At 23.1% G+C, this 21,830-nt stretch overlaps 5 protein-coding genes across 5 annotated transcripts; 3 read left to right on the forward strand and 2 right to left on the reverse strand. All coding sequences in view use genetic code 6, as the record gives it.

The window, feature by feature from the left end:
• Window positions 1-957: 957 nt before the first annotated feature.
• On the forward strand, window positions 958-6,812 carry TTHERM_00588850 (transmembrane protein, putative; the record flags this gene model as incomplete). Its single annotated transcript, XM_001019892.2, has 7 exons — window positions 958-971; window positions 1,087-1,587; window positions 1,756-5,851; window positions 6,054-6,101; window positions 6,164-6,284; window positions 6,352-6,465; window positions 6,520-6,812. The coding sequence occupies 7 exons, from the start codon at window positions 958-960 to the stop codon at window positions 6,810-6,812; spliced, it is 5,187 nt and encodes a 1,728-aa protein (XP_001019892.2).
• A 521-nt stretch (window positions 6,813-7,333) lies between these two features.
• TTHERM_00588860 (F-box protein) lies at window positions 7,334-8,510 on the forward strand (the record flags this gene model as incomplete). The annotated part of the gene is made up of 2 exons (XM_001019893.2): window positions 7,334-7,459; window positions 7,509-8,510. The coding sequence occupies 2 exons, from the start codon at window positions 7,334-7,336 to the stop codon at window positions 8,508-8,510; spliced, it is 1,128 nt and encodes a 375-aa protein (XP_001019893.2).
• An 872-nt stretch (window positions 8,511-9,382) lies between these two features.
• On the forward strand, window positions 9,383-9,930 carry TTHERM_00588870 (F-box protein; the record flags this gene model as incomplete). Its single annotated transcript, XM_001019894.2, has 2 exons — window positions 9,383-9,508; window positions 9,559-9,930. 2 exons carry the CDS (start codon window positions 9,383-9,385, stop codon window positions 9,928-9,930), a joined length of 498 nt encoding a protein of 165 aa, XP_001019894.2.
• Window positions 9,931-11,234: 1,304 nt separating this feature from the next.
• TTHERM_00588880 (helicase carboxy-terminal domain protein) lies at window positions 11,235-16,223 on the reverse strand (the record flags this gene model as incomplete). Its single annotated transcript, XM_001019895.2, has 1 exon — window positions 11,235-16,223. One exon carries the CDS (start codon window positions 16,221-16,223, stop codon window positions 11,235-11,237), a length of 4,989 nt encoding a protein of 1,662 aa, XP_001019895.2.
• Window positions 16,224-16,975: 752 nt separating this feature from the next.
• Window positions 16,976-21,828, reverse strand: TTHERM_00588890 (hypothetical protein; the record flags this gene model as incomplete). Its single annotated transcript, XM_001019896.2, has 3 exons — window positions 16,976-17,449; window positions 17,503-18,332; window positions 18,384-21,828. 3 exons carry the CDS (start codon window positions 21,826-21,828, stop codon window positions 16,976-16,978), a joined length of 4,749 nt encoding a protein of 1,582 aa, XP_001019896.2.
• Between the last annotated feature and the right edge of the window lie 2 nt (window positions 21,829-21,830).

Consider the following 21,830-nt stretch of genomic DNA (forward strand, 5'->3'; position numbering starts at 1 on the left):
TTGTAAAATTGTTTTAAATAGTAGAAGAATAAAGTTCGATTATTTTTATTAAATAAAATATATTATTTTCTAAGAGTTATTTAACAAATTAAGTATACTAATATGATAAATTCCTTAAAATTATAAATTACATAGTAAATAACAACTGTATCTACTTATATGGATCATCTCTCTCAATACTCAGTTTTAATTTAAAAGAAATGAATAGCTTAAAAGATAACTCAGATAATAATAATATTATTTAATAATGTTATCTAAGCCCAATAGGACTGATTTGTAAAAAAGACACAGCAATAATTTCTGTTTTTGATAAATTAAATCTAAATCCAATTAATTCCTTTTAGTAGCGTTTCATAGATAACAATTATAAGTTCTAAATAGATAATTAATATTAAAGAATAATCCTCTATTCATCTAATGTTGAAATTTATAGTTTCAGTGGAAATTTTCAAATGTACATATCCTCAATCAATTTATAGATTTAATTTTTGTAAATATCCTCAAACGATGCCGTCGTAACTTCTACAAGTAAATTAAATAAATAATTAAAATATTTTCAGTTAAATTAAATTTTTTTCAATTTAATTAAAAACTCAATTTGAAATTTTCAAAATTAAATAAAAATTTTACAAAAATTTTCTTTGAAAAATCTAATTCTGCAGAATTTCAAATAATTACTTATTAAATAAAAACAAACCGAATATTTGGTAGATCCTTAGTATATAATAATTTTGGTTTTTTAAATTTATGATGAATTTATTGGTAAATCTAAAAGAATTTTCAAGCTAAGATTTAAATTAAAAAAGAATAAATTTATTTATTTATTTTTTTTAAATGAATGTGAAAAATTAACAGTAAAAATAAATTTTTTGTAATTTAAATTTGGAAAAAAATAATTTTTTATGAATTTAATTATTAAATAAATAAAATAGATTTTTTAATCTTTGACAGAAAAACATGGAATCTCAGAGGTAAAATAAATAGTCCTAATGGAGGTACCATAATTAACTAAGGATATATACCTGAGTTAAACTAGATAGTATTTTATCTATCTTCTATTCGATTTGCCTAAATTTTTACTATTAGTTTAGATACTTTACTTACAGTGATGTAACATTAAAACAGCTTTGCTTAAAATTAACCTTCTCTTAGTGTTGCCTATAAATATGATAAAGATTAGAACATATTTATTCTTTTGGACTAAACAGGTAATTTAGAAACAATAGATTATCTAGGGGAATTCCCATCATTGACAACAACAAAATTTATAGAATATGATATAAATTCTAATTATAACTTAATTGGATTTTCTTTAGATTTTAAAAATAACAATATGCTAGCTTACTCTCAAACTTAAGTTTTTCATCTTTGTTATGGTGATTTATTGAATAATGTTATCCAATTAAGAACAAGTAAGAAATAATTATTTACCAAAATTTTACCAAGTATTCATAATTAAAACGATGACAATAGTAAATCTTTTGTAATAGCAGGAGATTAAGGTTTATTATACAGATATTCCAATACACAATTTGAGTATTTTTATCAGCTCGATGAAGAAATTTTGGGTATTATTTACAATTAAAAGTAAAAAATTTTAATAATTGCTCTCTCTTAATCATTTGTCATTTTTAAAGACATAGATTAAAATTCACTAATAATCTTTAATCAATTTCAAAATAAATTTGATGTTATAAATTTGAATAGTCCATTTTCTTTATTTATTAGTGAAGATATATATATGACTAAAAATAGAATAATTACACATTATGATTTTAAGAACCAAGTTATATTAAGTACTATTGAATTAAAAGATCCTCAATCCTTTTTAATAAAATTTGTATGCTCATCTAAAACACCTTTTGTTTACTTAGGGTTTAGCAACGGAGACATTATTTTATATAACAGATAAACTTTTAAATAATTTAAAATTGACTTGGCAAACAAATAGGATGGTTAATAATAATATGGTCTTGAAATTGGGTTTATTGTAGAAACTTCTACAGATTTATGGGTAAGCTTTAGTAATTCACTTGGAGTTTTTAAGATAAATATTTAAAATAATATATTTTAATAAATAATATAATTTGATAATTTGACAACTTACAAAATGTAATAATAACTGAATGTTATGATATTCGATTTAGATGAACTAAATTCAAGGATATTTTTGAATTTTGTTGGTGAAAAAGTCATGAGGGTTTTTGATTTAAGCGGTAATTTAGTCTAACATCTTTCTTTGCCATGTGTAATGAATAATAGTTTATAGATTAATGAATTACATTTACTAGTTTACACGACCTTTCAAGTGATGATTTATGATAGGAATACTCTCTAATATATTTAAAGTATTAGAAGAGATAACCATTATAATTTTATTATTGAAGTTGTTTAAATAAATGATTAATACTTGGTACTTTTAAGCTAAGATAAATATGAGCTATTTAAATTATAATAGAATTCAATCGAAGGAATTTTGATTGATCAAGTTATGTTACAAAGCCCAGTGTTTATGGATTATTCAATTAGAGGTTTAGATGATGCATAAACTAGTTCTTTAATGTAAATTTTTATACTTTCAGACAATCAAGTATTAGAACAAAAATATGATCTTGTTTATGAAAACATTAAAACTTTAAACAAAATTTGCAGTATTGAAATATCTGTGAACTCTTTTTTTGACGTTATGCTTTCAATCAATAAAATCAAACCAATGTCATATCCAGATCCTTCTTAAAGATCTATGATCACAGCAAAAGATTACAGTTTAAACAATTACTTGGATATCTTACTTAACATAGACGATTTGAGGACAATAGATTTCTAAAATACTCTTAACAGTCTTACTTAAGTGTATCCTGTAAAAAATGCAAATCCTTCAGAAAATGAAAATCTTTCTCATTTGTAGATTTATTAAGATTCTTTTTAATTGTATTTCAAAAAATAAGTTTAAATAAGAAATTTTGGCTTAATCTTCCAAAATAATTTAGAGTAGATAAATTTTTACTAATTTACACAAAATGTCACTTTTCACAACATCTAAATAGCGTCTTAAGTTGTAGATAAAGTATCCTTTTAATTTGTAAATATGAAATTAGTTATTTTAAATGAAATTTAACTGTGCAAGCTGCAAAGAGAATAGAAATAGTTTAATTCTGGAGATGATTGGTTATTTGTTTTTAAAAATATAAACTAAGTATTAATTTATAACTTAGTTTTAGATAATTAAAATATAGAAAGTTTGAACTTTGGTGGCTTGATTTCAGTATTCAATGTTTAAACTTTAATAATAAAAAACTTGGTTATAAAAAATTCAAAACTATATTCTTTAATCTATCTTGGCAAGGTACAAAATCTTACAATAAATAATCTTTAGATAATAAATTGCTAATAAGCTTCTAACAATGAACCTATTTATATACTAAATATAGTTGGAGTTACAAGCTCTTATCTTTAGAACATATTAATAACTAATAACTAAAATTTGCTCTTTGTATATACATCTAATATTTATGAAGAGGATGGGATCAGGCATTATTTGTAAAGAGATAACTTGAATGTGAAAAATCTAAATGTTACATAAAATTTAATCTCCTATTCTATCAGTTAATCTCTAATCTCGATTTAGAATTCAAATTGCAATTTTAACAACATAACTTACTAAAATAACTAAGGAAATATGTATCTAAGTAAATCTTAGAATTTTTTAATTGAAAATAGTTAATTTTACAATAATACTTCTCTGAATGGAGGTGCTCTTTCTTTACTTTAAAGCAATAATCTAATTGTTTTTAAAAACTGTTAGTTTTAGTATAATAAAGCACATGCAAGCGGAGGAGCTATCTACTTTGAAAATGTAAATGCCTAAATAAATATGGATGATACTGTAAAAATAAATTAAAATGAAGCTCTAATTGGTGGAGGCATAAGACTGTATAACAACTAATAAAATATGCCTTAAACAATCAACTTTAATTATAAAAATATTATATTTAATAATTCAGCTTAAATGTATGGAAACAATGTAGGGACATTCATTTAGAGAGCTATGATAAGAGTTATTCAGAAGATTTCATAAGACAATAATAATCTGTATCAGAAGCATAGCTTTGAATATAAAATTATCTAAAGTTAAAATATGAGTGAATCTGACTAATAAAAATATTAGGAAATACTTTAAATACAAAAATTTTAAAGCGGAAGCATGCTAAATTTATCGATATAATTGGCTGACTATGAAGGAGAATTAATTAGATTTTAGTAATAAAAATATAATTATAAATAGTATCCAGAATCGATTATGGATGAATTGAGTTAGATAAAATTCAAAATTCAACCTGAAACATTAGATTAAAATATCATGTTAAATGGACACAATATAATAACATCCTCTGACTTTGATGATGCAAATAATTAATTTATTTTTTCTGAAATTTAAATTACAAGCATGCCAAACCAAACAACAGATTTAATTATCTTATCTAATTATACACTTTAATATATTAATGTACTCCCGATTTAAATACAAATATAAATGAGAGTTTGCTATCCAGGTGAAGTTGTTAAGCAAATAGAAAATAATATTTATAGCTGCAATTCCTGTCCATATGGATAGTATTCATTGGTAGATCCGACGTAAGATGAGTTTTGGATATAAAACATAGCAAAAACTAATCAAGCTAGATCAAATGGCAAATTAACTTACTTGTCTTAATGCTAATAGTGCCCAGATTCAGCTACTTTGTGCTAAAATAATACTATAGCTTTAAAAAGTGGCTATTGGAGAGCAAATAATGCCTCTGCAGATATTGTTTAGTGCTCTCTTTAATTTAATGCCTGTGATGAATAAGATAATACTAGCAGAAATGGTTGTCTAAGAGGCTATATGGGACCTGCTTGTAAAATATGCGATTCTACTGGATAGATTTGGGATGGATAACGATACTCCTATTCATACATTAGTTAGGAAAAATGTAATTTATGTAGAAGCATGCACTAATAAATACTTTTTATCCTTCTTACAGGGATTGTTTTGGCAATTTATTTTCTATTTAGCACTATTGCATATTTTGATTAATTTATTCACTCATGTCTATGTTACTACTTAAGGTAATTAAATATGATACCTATTTCTAGAAATTCAATTAAAGATTAAACGAGTTTTTATATTAAGATATTTGTTAATTATACATAAATTTCATCTGTGTTGATCATTATTCAGGTCAATTATTTCTCAGATATTTTCACAAATATGCCTAATTATATTAGTGATCCTAACTCCTAAATAATAACAAATATCAACTGTGTCATTCCAGAAGAATATATTAATCAACATGGCTTAGCTCATATTTTATAAACTTTGTATGCGCTCCTACCTCTATTATTTCTTCTTATTCTGATTCTTATAACTTATGTAATAGAAAAACTAAAATGTATGAATATCAAAAAATATCATAAATATACTCTGATGAACTGCCTCTTTATTTTCTTTTAGCCAAATTAAATAGTTTTTTTTTCGAAACAACTAACATGCACTCAAATTGGATCCGAATATTATGTAACATCAGATTTGACCTTAAAATGTGGTGATTAAAGCTATAATTAGTTCACATATACTATGTGTATTCCTTTAATTGTTATTTGGAGCTTGTTTCCTTTTATTATATTTAAGCTTTTGCAAAAAAAATCTTCAAAACTTCAGTCTTGCATAACCTTGTATTACTTTGGATATTACTACTAGGAATATAAAGAAAAATATTATTATTGGGAATTCATTAGAATCTACTTAAGAGTTATTGTTGTCGTTGCTTTTACCCTCACTTCTTAAACTCAGTTTTTAGGTTACTTAATTGTGATTTTTATTCTCTTTATTTATATCAAATGTACGCTGTATTTTAATCCTATCTTAAATAAACATTTGCAAAGATTTGATATTTTTTGCTATTAAATAATCATTTTGAATTGCTTATTGTCTGCAGCCAATACATAAATAAACTCTGAAGTGATATCAGCTCTAATTTATTCATTCAACTTACTGTTTTTATTAATAATAGTTTTAACAATTATTATTTTCAAATTAAATAATCCTCTAATTAGCATTGGTAAATATTTTAAAAAGTTATAATTCTTTATCTTGCCAAATTAGTACTATGTTAGAAATTAGTAAAAACAAGAAACATAATAGAAAATATTCAGTCTTTGGAAGAAAATACAAAGAAATTTAAGTCTGATCATTTAGCTAAAAGCCATCGAAAGAGTCAGTGATGGATAATCAAAAATAAAGAGTAAGCCAAATTATTATCATAAAATAAATTACATATATTTAAAGATAATTTTTAAATATATAAATAGAAAACTATTCTTTAGTTAGCCCATAAAATAATGCATAACAACATAAGATACCTTTCAATAAAGTTTAGAACTCTATAATTATTGAATCATCAAATCAGAATTATTGCATCGAAAGTAATTAATTTTAAAATAAAAATTAAAAATTTCATTTTTTTAAAATTTAATCAGAAGAAAACTGGATTTAAGTAAAAAAATATCAAAGTAAATTAAGCTAAAAGGGTACTGATTCATAGCTTCCAAATCAAATAAAAAGTGAAATCGAATGTAAAAGTTCATTTATAAGCCCATCTCAGAAAGATTTAAATGATGAATAAAATTTTAAATCTGATGTATTCTTAAGCAGTAATTTCTCTAAGCCGTTAGATATAAATTATGAAACCTAATTCAAACTAATAAAGTACATTGACTCAAAAAGAGAAACCAAAAATTAAAATCAAAAATTTGAATTCATTAAAGACTGATTAATAAATAAATGAATACTACTCTTTTTAAATATATGAATTAAATATTTTATTTTTATAATATTTTATTCTCTTTAATTCATCAATATTTATATTTTTATCATGGTTTTTTATGTAATATTCCTAATTTAAATAACATATTGATTTTGTTAAATATTTTTTTTTTTTAAATTATGTAAAAATCCAAATACTAATATTGTTAATTTTTCAATAAATATTTATTTAGACAAGATATATTTTGTTAATTTTATTACTATTTCTGTGGCATAATTAGTATTTTTTTAATTTTAATTTTTCAAATATGGTAAATTCTTTATTTCCTTCTTAAATTTTTTGTTTTAGTAAAACTTTGTTCAATTTAATTTTTATATCATTAAAATAACCAATAGTGGTTATTTTAAATTTTTTTTCTATAAAATATCTAAGTTTTTTATTTAGAAAAACGATTGATAAAAAAAGCAGCAAATAATAATACATACATACACAAAAATATTATTTAAATTTAAAAATTCTTGTAAAAAATGAAGAAAAAGTAAGATTAATTGCAAAAAGAAGAAACCAAAATTTCATAATCATAGTCTCCGTCTTTAAAACCAGGAAAGTTAGAAACTATAAAAGCAGGATAATCTTCCTAAAAAGAATAAATAGTACACAAAATATTATTTTTTAATACACATTATTATATTTATTAATTAGGTTACTAAACCAAATGTTCCTTCTACTTAAAAACAAACTAATGAATCTAAAAGTTTGACAAATAAAATTTCAAATGAAGATAAAAAAACTATTGCCAGCAAAGCAAATCCTTTATCTTAAAAAATTTCAACTGCTAAAACTAGTAATAAGATTGCGAGTTCACAAAAATCTACTGCCAAACTTAATGATAAAAAAGATGGTAAACTTTCAAAAAAGCCACTAGTTGGAAAGGTAAAAGGGTAAAACGTTTTTGCTATGATTAATAAGAATATAATCTAATCTATTATAGCCTTTTTGAGTCCTTAAGAAACATGTAAATTAGCAATAACTAGCAAATCTATGTACGAATTAACAAATTATGGGGTACAAAACATAATTAATAATTTGAATTAAAAAAAATTATTACTATAGTAGACTCATAATTTGAATGAAGATTAATTGAAAGCTATAATTTATTTAAAGCATTTTGATGCTTTTAATATAAGAAATGGAGGTTATTTTTCATGTCATGATTTTAAAATACCTGAATTAAAAGAGTTAATACATACACTATGGTTAATGGTAGCAGAAAAAGATTCTGAAGGAATTAAATATTTGGATAGTAATTTTGGAGAAGAGACCTTTCACTTTCATACTTATCATAATTTATAGAATGCAACAGCTGACAAGATATAAATATTAGATTAATGTCTCAGCAAATATACTGATGAATTTGTTGAAAATGGAAAATTAAAAGACAAATACAGTAGGATTGATGTAATTTTGCTCTAAAAATACTTAAATGGCATTAGGTATTACATAAAATTGAATTTTAATACTGAAAGTCTAAAACATTTAGAAAAACTATATATGAAGGATTTTATTAAACTTGATAAAATCATTTACTTCTACTAAAAAATATATAAACAGAGCAAAGAAAGATTAGAAATTTATAAATATGATTTATCTGAAGTTAATAAAAGGAGAAAAATAAAAGACATTCCACATAGTTTTTTTGACTGAATAAATTAGCTCATACATTTTCTTCTCAAATTTATATATATATATATATGGTTTATTTTTATATATTTATTTTTTTACCAATTATAAAGAAGTAAAAATATTATCTAACCAAAGTGTTTACAAAATTTAACTAAATTATCTTTTATTTTCTTAAGTTTAAGTTCTCTCTCCAGTTATCATAAAATTCAAATTTATTATTTATCTGAATCATTTTAACATATAAAACTTAAGGTTGAAAATGTTTTATATTAATTATTCTTCTTAGTAAAACAGTTTGTTTTTGAAGAGAAAAGCAATAGATGAAACCTAATTTTATAATTACTGTTTTAATTTTTATTTAAAGAAAAATTTACTCAAAGAAAAATTAATGTAATTAGAGATTTTTTTAAAAAAACTACTTTAAACATTTAGATGAGAGTAAATTTAAATCATAAAAAACCAAAATAAAATAATTTTTTTCCAAATTTTTTTGAATAGTTAAATTTAATTAAAAATAATTTATAATATATAAATATAATATCAATAAATAATATAACTAGTAAATACTTTATTATTTCTGGTATTTAAATATTATTTGTTTTAAAAATAACATATATGATGAAGAAGATTTGAGTTAAAGTATTCTCTGCATTTTTTTGATTGATTAATTGATTTATTTTATTTTAGATTAGATTAGGATTCTTGAATTTTTAATCAAAGTAAAAAAATTTAGATATCATTTTTATATCATCAAAAATAACCAATAGTGGTTATTTTAATTTTTTTTTAAACATTTAAGTTTTTTAATTGGAAAATCGATTGATAAAAAAAGCAGCAAATAATAATACATACATACATAAATACATCACTTCAATTTAAAAATACATGTAAAAATGAAGAAAAAGTTAGATTTATTGCAAAAAGAAGAAACCAAAATTTCATAATCATAGTCTCCGTCTTTAAAACCAGGAAAGTTAGAACCTGTAACAGCAGGATAATCTTCCTAAAAAGAATAAAAAGTACATAATTTATTATTTTTTAATCCACATTATTATTCTTTATTATTTAGATTACTAAACCAAAAGTCCCTACTATATAGAAACTAACTAATGAAGCTTAAAGTTTGACAAATAAAGTTTCAAATGCAGATAAAAAAGCTATTGTTAGCAAAGCAAATCCTTTATCTTAAAAAACTTCAGCTGCTAAAACTAGTAATAAAATTGCGAGTTCATAAAAATCTACTACCAAATTTAATGATAAAAAAGATGGCAAAAAAAAGCCACTAGTTGGAAAGGTAAAAGGGTAAAACGTTTTTGCGATGATTAATAAGAATATCATCTAATCTATTATAGCCTTTTTGAGTCCTTAAGAAACATGCAAATTAGCAATAACTAGCAAATCTATGTACGAATTAACAAATTATAGCAGAAAAAGATTCTGAAGGAATTAAATATTTGGATAGGAATTTTGGAGAAGAGACATTTCACTTTCGTACTTATCATAATTTATAGAATGCAACAGCAGATAAGATATAAATATTAGATTAATGCCTGAGCAAATATACTGATGAATTTGTTGAAAATGGAAAATTAAAAGACAAATACAGTAGGATTGATGTAATTTTGCTCTAAAAATACTTAAAAGGCATTAGGTATTTCATAAAATTGAATTTGAATATGGAAAGTGTGCCACTTTTAGAAAAAGTATATATGAAGGATTTTATTAAACTAGATAAAATCATTTACTTCTACTAAAAAATATTTAAACAGAGCAAAGAAAGAATAGAAATTTATACATATGATTTTTCTTAAGTTAACTAAAGAAGAAAAACAAAAGATATTCCACGTAGCTTTTTTAACTGAATTAATTCATACATTAAGTTCTCAAATTTATAAAAATTATGGTTTATTTTTATATATTTATTTTTTTACCAATAACTAAATACATACAGAAGGAAGTAAAAGTATTACTTAACCAAAGTAAAATCTTTAGAGAATATTTTAGTTTAAAAAACTGTATTTTATTAAATTGATAAACAAAAATTTAATATAAATTTTATTATTAATCCAATTTTAGGTAATTTTTTTATTAATAAAAGTAATATTTATTTTAATTTAGTCTTAAATTAACATCCCTTTTTTAATCTAGCACAGAGATGGCTAATCATATTTGATTCACAAGATTTAACTAAATTTTTGTTTTTTTCTTAAGTTTAAGCTAAAATTCTCACTTAAGCTATTAAGAAATTCAAATTTCTAATTTTTATTGAATTCTTTTAATTAATTTTTAAAACTTAAAGTTAAAAATCATTAGTAATTATTATTTTTAGTAAAAAGCAATAGATTTAACATAATTTTATAATTCTGTATTCATTTTTATTTTAAGAGTAAAATAATTTAAGGAAAAAATCAATTTAAGTTAATTAGAGATTTTTTCAAAAAAAACTACTTTGGCCACTCCCTCCACTCAATAACCACACCTCTTAAATTACTGTAAATTTAAAATAGTAAATAAAGAAAAGAAAATATTTTAAATTCAACTTGATTTGAATAACTAAAATAAATCTCATTAAAAATATAGAATATAAATTTGAAAAAGATGAAACAAACATTTAAAATATAAACTAATAATACAGCAATAATTTAATTAATTAATCACTAAATATTAAAAAGCAAATTATTTTTTATTATTATAAATTTATTTATTTATTTATTTATTTATTTTTGTTTGTTTGACTAGAATTTATCAATTTGAATAATTTTTTAAAGCTAATTAATTAACAATATTTACTAAGAAAGCTTTATATTGATTTTACCAATCATCCTAAATGACATCCTATTCATCTTTTTTATGCTTCTCTCCATCTAAAATCCAACCTGATATATTTTTTTTTATTTTATAATGAGAGAAATTAGAATCTAAAAAGAAGATGCACCCCCAGTCGTTTTTATGACGAATGCATCTACCTGCAGCTTGGTTGACAACTTTAGATGTAACTTTTTCATACCAATCGTTTTTCATGAATTTGAGCTAGTATCTTTTTCTTTAGCAATTAACATATGGATCAAATAATTAAGGATAAGGAACTCCTAGAATAATAGCAATTCTGCACAAGTTATCTTTAAAATCAATACCTTCTGAGAGTTTTCCCTTACAAACACCTAAAAAGATGCAGTTCTTATAATTACTTTCTATATTATTTTTGTATTACTCAAATTATGCTTTAAAGTCCTTGGAATCACTTGTTTCTTTGTAGACATAAAATTACTTTTTGGCAATACTTCTAATTTATTTGTAATATTAATTTAGATAAGAGTAACTCTTAAAAAATATAAGAAAGCCTTGTTTTTTATTTAATTTCCTTGTGTAATTTAGAAAAATATTTAAAATATCTTGAATAGCATTTATTGCATTAACAATTAGATCTTCTTTATTTTCAAAATTCAAATGTATTTCTTTCTCTTAGTATTTAGTAATTACTTGAGTAAATAAGTTTTCTTAGGAATTAAAAATATTTTTAGATTCATAAATTTCAAATGGAAGACAAATGCTATCAGTAATTAAATCATAAGGTTCTAAAGTACCTGAAGAAAATATAAATGAATTTACACGAATTTTATCCTTAATTTTTCTGAATATTTCCTTGGCTGATAAGCATCCAATCTAAAAATACAAAGAATCATTATCCCTAGAAAAACATAGGTAATAATCTAAAAGGATTTAACTTTTATCGTTTATTTACTACTCATTCCTTAAAAATAAAAGTTTTTAAAAAAATTTATTTATTGTAAAAAAAGAATTAATATGAATGTCTTTAGCAATATCTACAAGATTGTTAATCGGATTACAAACTTATGCAAATTTTTTTTTTAGATTTTTTTCTATTAAGGCTTTTATAAAATTTAACATTTTGTAAATTTCCTGCGATTTTTTTACAAATTCTTTCATCTGTAAAATATCAACAAACTCTAATTTTTAAAGATGACTATAAATGCTTTAGCAATAAAACAATTCACTAAAATTTTTATTTTTATTATTTTATGGATTAAACCAGCTGATAAAATTATTTTCACAAAATTCAGTTATATCTAGAAAGCTGTTTTGAAAGTTATTCAAAAAACTAAATAACTCTTCTTTTCTTGCTTTCTTATAGATTTCTAATTTCTAACTTACTATTTATTCATCCAATTTTAAATCTTCAGGATCATCTTTTTCAATAAAATCAACAAGATCTTTCACATCCTATCTAGCTATTATTAAATGTTGTTTTTATATGCACTATTTTATTTAATCATACAAATCGATAAATGTAAAATTTTTTTATTTGATATATTATTTTCCACTTTCTTTATTTTCAGATTTTTTCAATAAAATCTCTTTGATCAAATTAATTGGATTTTTTTCATCTTTATTTTCTTAGGATTTTTATTTTTCTTGCTTTTTACTTTATCTTTAAATTAATATTTTAAAATATTAAGCTTCATTTTCTATTTCTTTAGCTATTAATTATTTTAATGTATTGCTTGTTTCATTATTTAATTTAGACTTCTAAAAATATGAATTAAATTTTTTAACAGTCTCATAAAAGGTATCCCAATGGTCTTTATTTATAGTTAATTTCTATTCTTATTCTGCAAGCTCAGCAATATTATGACCTTCATCAAATATTACGATCAAATCAGAATTTTCAAATAAATGTTTTACACGACTTAAGATATGTTATTTTATCACATAATTGTAAGTACTGTAAACGATTTTTGCAGACTTTGCAGCTTCTTTGCTATAGAAATAGGGACAACCTAACTCCTTCTCTTAAAATAAGTGATTTATGTCTTCGATATCAGGTAACATAAATTCTTATTGGAAATTTCTTTTTACTTTTGGATATCTCCATTTAATATTTTATTTTGTAGATATATTTTTTTTGAAATCTTTGTAGTACTCACAATAATCTAATTGCTCATTTTCTAGATTGTAGATAATTTCATTTAATTCTACTTCTTCATTATTTTATAGAAGATAAAAATTATTTTTGCATTTTTCTAATTTTCCACCTTCAATTTCATCTTTTTCAACTTCTATTGATATTTAATTATGATTTTCTTGATTTTAAATAATTTCATCTAGTTTAACTTCTTCATTTTATTATAGAAGTTAAAAATTATTTTAGCATTTTTCTAATTTTCCACCTTCAATTTCATCTTTTTCAACTTGTATTGATATTTAATTATGATTTTCTTGATTTTAGATAATTTCATCTCGTTTAACTTCTTCATTTTATTAAAGTAGTTAAAAATTATTTTAGCATAATTCTAACTTTCCACTTTCATTTTCATCTTTATTTACTTCTGGTGATATTTAATCTTTATTTTGCTAATTTTAGATAGTCTCATATAGTTTGACTTCTTCATTTTTTTAAATAAATTATAAATTGTTTTAGCATTTTTCTAACACTCCACTTTCATTTTTATATAAAAGATTTTTATCTTTTTCTACTTCTGTTGATATTTAATCTTGAGTTTTAGTTTCTTAAACTTTTTATTATTATTTAAATAATTATATGCTTTTTATGTAATTTTTAACATCTTGTTCATTTAAATTTTCATCTAATATACCTAACAACTTTATTATCTACCTTTAATGCTAAAAATCTTTATTTTCTTAATTTTTTTCTACAAGTTTTTCTTCTTTATCTTGATCTTCTTCTTCTTGATTTTTATCTTCATCTTCTTCTTCTTCATCATCATACTCCTCCTCTTATTATCCTTCTGTAATTAAACTACATAATTTATTTATGTCTTCATTAGACAGCTTGATGTCTATATTCTTTTCTTTGAAGTATTTTTAAATTTAGTTGAATTTTGGACAAAATTAGTTTCTTCCTGCTAAGATTGAATACCGATTGATACCTTGAAATTTTTTAATCTTTCTTATTTCCTTGATAAACCCATTTATTTATTCACAAGTTCTTGTTAATAAAAGAATTTTTGTATTTGGGTTTTATTCAACATAAGCTAAAGCTGACGAGATTGTCATTAGAGTTTTACCAGTTCCCGTGGGCGATTAAAAAAGTAAATTTTTCTTATTCTTTAAAGTCTTAATAATTTCTTACATAGAATCTAGTTAGTTTGGATATGGGTTTTCGTGTGGAAAGATATCTTTGCAGAGTTCAAACACTAAATCTTTTTCTTATTCATTCACCTATAACTTCTATTGACCTTAATTATCTTTTATAGAATTTTCTCCATTATCATTTTCCTCATATTCAATTTTCTTCTTTTTTTTATATTTGTTCTAGTTTTTAGGTGAGTTCGAATTTAAGTCTACTTAATCTTGTTTTTGGTCAGTTTCATAATCAAGTAACGTTTTGCTAAAACTTTAATTTTATTTAACATTTAAACAAGTACTAATGAAATCCTTAAAAATTTTATTTTCTTAGTTCTTCTATTAATTATCTTCAGAAATATTTTATTTTTTTTTTCTAGAAATTCTTTTTTTCTTAACTTAATGTTATTCAACACCTGTTTCAATTTCATCCTATTTTTTTTCTAAAATTGCTTCAGATTGTAAATTATTATTAATATAATTATCATTTTCTACATGCTCTTTTTCTGATTTTACTATCTTATTTTATCTGCGTGTATATTTTCTAGTTTTCTTTTAATTCTTTACTTAGTCTTCTTAGTTTTGGCTTTCATTTTCATTTTCTTTCATAACTTGATTTTATTCAACATCTATTTTATTTTCATCACCCTTTTTTCCTAAAGTTTCATCTAAAGTTTTATCAGATTGCAAATAATTGAAGATATTATTATCATTTTCTACTTGCTCTTTTTCTGATTTTACTATCTTATTTTATCTGCGTGTATATTTTCTAGTTTTCTTTTAATTCTTTACTTAGTCTTCTTAGTTTTGGCTTTCATTTTCATTTTCTTTCATAACTTGATTTTATTCAACATCTATTTTATTTTCATCACCCTTTTTTCCTAAAGTTTCATCAGATTGCAAATAATTAAAGATATTATTATCTACTTCTCCTTCCTCTTTTCCTTACTTTGCTTTTTTATTTTATCTGCGTGTATATTTTCTAGTTTTCTTTTAATTACTTACTTAGCTTTCTAATATTTGGTTTAAATATTCATTCAAACAGCTATTTTAATCAAGCTAGTTATTTTAAACATTTTATTTATTGGTAGATAATAATTCATTTTATTTTTTTTTAATTTTCACTACATCTTTAAATAAAAATTTTTCAAAATCTTCATTTAAATATTATTATTCATTTTCTATTTGGCATTTATTGGATTCTAAATCTAAAATATCTTCTTGGTTTTTAGTTATTTTATTCCTTTTTTTACATATTCTTTTTCTAATTTTAATTTTTTAAACTTAGTCATCAAATTCGTTATTTGCTGGTTCTTATTAGTTATTTTATATATCTTTTACATTGTTGGGTATTTCTTAAAAACTATTTGGAATCTTTAAGAATTGATTTTAATAAATTTAAAAATCAACACCAATCATAATGTTTTAAAAGCAATAAGCACTTGTTTATTATTTTACATTATTATCGCTTATATGTTCTTATTCATTAACAATTATCTGTTGATCCTCATTATGATCTTCTTTTTAATGCAATTTTTGTTATATTTGTTATACTTTTGGATCATATTTTTAAGATTTTATTTTATTTTTTTAAGCACTTGACTCCTTGCTTTTAGGTATCTTTCCCATTATTTATTTGTTGAAGATATTATTAGTATTTATATGATTATTATTATTCTAATTTGTTTTTCAGAATCTTAATTATTTTTTTTTAATTTACCGAATTATGAGACATGCAAATTTTATCAGATACTTTTTGATATTATAAAAATTAAGAATTAAAAGATTTATTTCTAATATTATAGATGCTCTAATATAATTCTATCAATTATTTGTTCATAAATACCAAGTTATCATCGTAAATTTTAAATAGGCCCTACAATCAATTTAATTTACTAAATTTAATCAACATTATTAGAAATATACATTTTCATTTTGATATAAAATTAATAAATATTGCATTTTCTTAAAAAATAACATTATCAAGTAATATAATTAATTTACAATCCATTCTAATCAAATTTGAATATTAAAATTGTCTATCAAAAGTACTTTTAAATTTTAATTAATTTTTATTCTAATTTACAGTTAGTAACTTATTTATGTAATTAATTAAAAGAATCATTTCAATAAAATTTTCATAAAATATCTCAAATTATTTAAAAATAAAATCAACTTTTTTTTGAATTAATTTTCTTTTTATTTTAATTTATTGATAAAGTTGCAAATAAATTTCAAGCAATAAATAATAAAACTACCAATTAATTTAATGAATTTATTAATTAATTAAATGTGCTTATTGAATAAATAATCAACAATTAGCTTTTTTAGTAAGAATATTTAATAGAAGATATAAATAAATATATTAGATAAATAATTAATCAATTATTTTTAGAACTTTTTTTAGAAAGATTAACATTATTTCTATTGTTGCTCTAGTTTAAACTATTTATTATATTATTTGTAATTGAGTTAGGATATAGGTTATTGACGTTATTTGCATTTACACTATTTTAATATATTATTTGAGAATTATTATTGTTACTGTTATTGTTATTGTTATTTTAGCTATGGATGCTAGCATTTTTTATATTTATCTAATATTGATTTTGGACTAGCTGCTGTTATTGTTATTATTCGTAATAGTCTTCATATTATTATTGTTATTAACTTTACTTTTTATTTTATTGCTACTTAGAAACTCCCAGAAGGTTGCTTGAAAAATTTTAATTGTTAAATTAGCTATGATCCATATAGGAATTGTTTTAAAAGTTAATTGCTGATATGTTTGATCTAATTATATCATAATCAGTCATGTCTTCGTCGCATATTTCATCTTCTTTTTCAGCGTAGTACTATTTTTTTAAAAATTAGAATTATAATTTATTTAATTTATGCTTAAAATTACTCTTTTTAAAGGTATTATTAGATTATGTGAGCATAGAAGTTATGTAAACTAGCTTTTATTTAAAGTAAGATTTTTTTCGTCTATCTCAAATAGCACATTTTAGATGATTTCTAAAATTTCAGGGTCCGTTGTTGATATATCTATATTCACTTAGTTTATTTTGCCATCACCATCAGAATCAAACTCTTCAAATAATTTCGCTATTTTTTCAGATAGCTTGTGATCATTAAAAACTCTGTTATTATCAAATTGACTGATAGCAGAAAGCTAGAGTTGGGTTTAATTAGGATTTAAATTTATTTGTGATTTGGATCTTCCGGTTTATGAGAAATTAGTTTAATTTAAGCCTGTTTAGTTGTTCAATATTTAAGAAGGATTTTTATGCAATTTGGTCTAGTTTACATTTGAAGCATGGTAATAATTGCTAGAATTTGGAGTGATATTTTTTTTATTTAAATTAATTGTTGGTATTGTCTAAATCTTTTCTTTGCTCTTTGAAGACTTTATCGTTATTCTCTTGTTTCTCAAAGAGGACTAGTTCAAAATATTTTCTATTTCCTAATTAGCTGTCATGTTTTAAGATGCTCCCATAGCTCTTGAAGAGAGTGGAATATAACTTGTTTCCTCAAAATCTGTATTTAAAGTTTTCATGTTTCTTGGTGTTACAGATCTCCCTTTGTTATCACCTATCTTTTTAGGTTCATAGTATTCAGGTTGCCTGTTGCTTCTCAGTAATTCATTCCACTTAAGCTAAGCAATACGTGGTGGATTAACTTCTCTTCCTTTCTTAGAATTCATTGGACTAACGCTTCTGCTTTTTAACTCTTCCTCTAAAAAAAATATTTATAAAATATTAAGTTTAAATGACAAAATTTAATTACCTAGAAGCTAGTCTTGCAAATCTACCCTTTATGAAACCTTTTAGTAAACATCGTCTTTGTTTATCTTAGGATGAAAAAGCTTTTATCCTGTTTGCTTGTCTACAAATTCATTCTCTTTCTAGCGCTATACAAGAATTTTTGCTTCTTTCTCTTATTTTTCATTTATTAAACGGTTTACGAACTCTTTTTAGTTTTTTTCAGGTATTTTACGATCTTTGTTAACTCCCAAATCTGGATTAAATGGGTATATTCTGTAAAATTATTAGTTACTCCATTCTTCTTTACTGGAAATGTCATCTAGACCTTATTAGTAAAGTCTTTCGTGAATGGAAGTGTAATTTGAATCATATTAAGACAGTTGATGTTCTGCTAATTTTTAACTAACAACTGAGACTTAAGGTTTGAATTTGCACTCCTAGTTACTTTCTTCTTCTTTAATTAGAGCAGCAATTGCTTTACGTTCTTTATTTTTTCTTCCTTCAAGAATTAAATAGTCTTCTAATTTAACTCCATCTTGCAATTTCATGTTACGAGATTAAGGTGAAATGCTTGGATGGAAAGTTGATCCCACTATTTCCTTTTCTTTAGATTTTTCTAGATTATCCTCAAACATTCTTTGTCTTCTCTCCATTTATTAAAGACCTTAAATATAAAGCTTTTCATATGGGTTTACTTAATTTTAAGATAAAACTTCTTGCTGCATTTTGTTAATATTTGTCGAACTGGTTGATAATGGGTTATTGTTGAGTTAAGTAGCACTTTTATTTTTACTGAGGTTTCTAGGTGATATGCTATTGTTGCTTCCAATTTTCTAGTTATTTGAAAACACCTAGCTTTTTTTCTAGTTTGAAGGAGTACTTGGCTGATTATTTTGAATTTAAAAAACTTTTCCTTGAACAGGATTAACTGATGTAGCAGGAGTGTTTTAATTACCAGATACTCTTTTTACCTTTAAATTAACTTTTTATCCATTTAACAATCTCTAATTGATTAACTTTTACCACTGTTCATAACTCTGCTGAGCACCACTCTTTTCTTCATCTTAAGCTTAATCATGCTCTGCAGCATATTGCTAAAGATTATTATTGCTGTAACTTTTTTTAATATGTCTTTAAGGAGAATCAAAACTTGTTTCTTTATTCAATGTTTATTATCTGCTTTTTGAGGTATCTTAAAATACTCCAGAGCTTTTATTTTGATCATCTTTAGCAAAGTAATTATCTAAATCATCCTATTCGTCTTAATCTTTAAGGTTTTATTGTGAACTTTAGTTAGGAACATTTCTTTAAGAAAAGTAAGAATTGAAAAATTATTCCTTTTTAGCTTCAAGTTGCTATTAAATTCTATTGCTTCCCTTTTTGCTAGATTTTTAGTTGCTAGTATTTAATTAACTTGAACCTTAACGTGACTTTTCTATCTAATTAGTAGGAACTTGCTGACTCTTCCTTGACTCTATATTAAGCTTTTAAGAAATCTACTCTATAATTTTCTTTCTCGATTCCTAAACTTGATCTTATTCTGTCTCTTAATTAAAATTTTACTAGTCTTAGAAGTCATAATTATTTTCATATCCATGGTTTACTTGGTTGAAAAATTCTTCTTAATTATTATAATTACCTCCCATTTATTATTGATCTTATAATTAGCTAAATTAAGGAGGCTTTTAAGAGGGGTAAAGTTAATTTCCCATTTATTATTTAGGAACCTATCCACTTTTACTTAGAGTTTGTTACCTACCACTAAATTAAATTTACTATTATTGTGACGATTATTATAATTACTATTACTACTGAGCATATTAATTATTCATCATATTATAATTATTCTAAAAGCCTTATTTGTTAGAATTTTGGTTCATTTCTTCGTAACCTGCGTCTTCAAGCAGCTCTTTTGCTAATTCCCTTTGGTTTCTTAAGTTTTCATCTTCTAGTTCGTTTGCAAACTCTTCTTAGTCTTCTTAATAATTGTAAATATTGCTGTTTAAGCTACTATTATTGTTGTTGATGCTCTTTTTTGCTCCTGTCTAACTATTACTATTAGGAAAAGTAGAATTTCCAGACCTTGAACTTTAAATAGCATTGGTTGTACTGTTACTATTATAGAATTATTAAGCTGTGCCAGCTGCACTCTAAGGAGAGCTGAATTATTAAGCACTCATTTTATTATTTTAAGGTGGCGATAAAAAAGCATTTTTGGCTGGAATTTATTCATATCCTTAGCCATTAGAACTCTTAGATTGTTATTTCACTTTTTATTTATTTGTTGCTAAGTATTCGTAGTTTTCATCAGGCATAGAAGCATTACCGCTTTAGCCAACTGCTGATTAGTCTTCATAGTCCTCCTCATTAATTTGATCATAAACCATTTTTTATTTTTGAGGAGAATTTGACTCAAAAAATTAATTTTATCCAAAACTTGGCTGCTAAGGTCTCTTTTTCTTTTGGTTTTATTCATCGATGATAGCTTAATTGTTGTAATGTTTCATGTTAAATCCTCCGCTTTATTTTAATCCTTACGGATTTAAGTTGTTTTAAATAGATCCCTGTTGAGACTGCATCAATCCTGGAAATTTAGGTGATTCGCTCGATTTTCTAAAATTACTATTATTATCTTTACTTGCATTCATCTATTAAATCTTTGTTTAAGGCTTTTACTATTAAATTTATGCATTGTTGTTTTATAATTCTTGGTTGGTGTTGAGTTCTACAGCAGGTTTTTCTTTTTTCCTCTATTTCCTTTTTTCTAATTATACTTAAATATTTTTGATAATATATTAAATGCATTCATCATCTAAATTGTGCTTTAAGCAGAAATTCTTAGCTAAAACATTCAAATCATCTCCTTCCATTACTTAAATTACATCGCTATTTCCACCTCCTACATCTAAAGTAATGATTGCAAGGGTTCTCTTCTTTTTAGTTATTTTTTCTTGATTATTTTAATCTTACCCATTCTAACTGCGCTAGCTTCCTCTTTCAACTTCAAACTATTGAGAATTTTATTTATTCGACCTTTGATTTGTTAAAGAATTTTCTTTGTTTTCTGATGGATATTGAACTTGGCTATTTTCTACATTTGAATCTTCAGAAAAAGTATGATTTAATTATTGATTTTAACCTTAGTATGTATACTCATAATCATCTTAATCTATTTATTACACTTGCTAATTTTATTGTTAAAAATAATTAGTATTTTAGCCACCACTTATTGTCCTTTAGTTCGTTAAAGTAGGAGCAAAATTATTATTATTATTATTTTAAATATATTGGCTAACCTAATTGCTTTAATATTTATTTGGGTTAGCAGGCTATCTTTGCATATTCTAAGAGTAATCTTACTAGCTTTTCATATATTAATGAGTATAACCTTAATTCTCACTTACAAAATTTTGTTAATTTTTTTGTAGAGAGGGAGTACTTTAGTACTGATTTAAATTCTTTTGCATAT

The sequence above is a fragment of the Tetrahymena thermophila genome (assembly GCF_000189635.1).
Source record: "Tetrahymena thermophila SB210 genomic scaffold scf_8254580, whole genome shotgun sequence".
NCBI classification, from domain to species: domain Eukaryota; phylum Ciliophora; class Oligohymenophorea; order Hymenostomatida; family Tetrahymenidae; genus Tetrahymena; species Tetrahymena thermophila.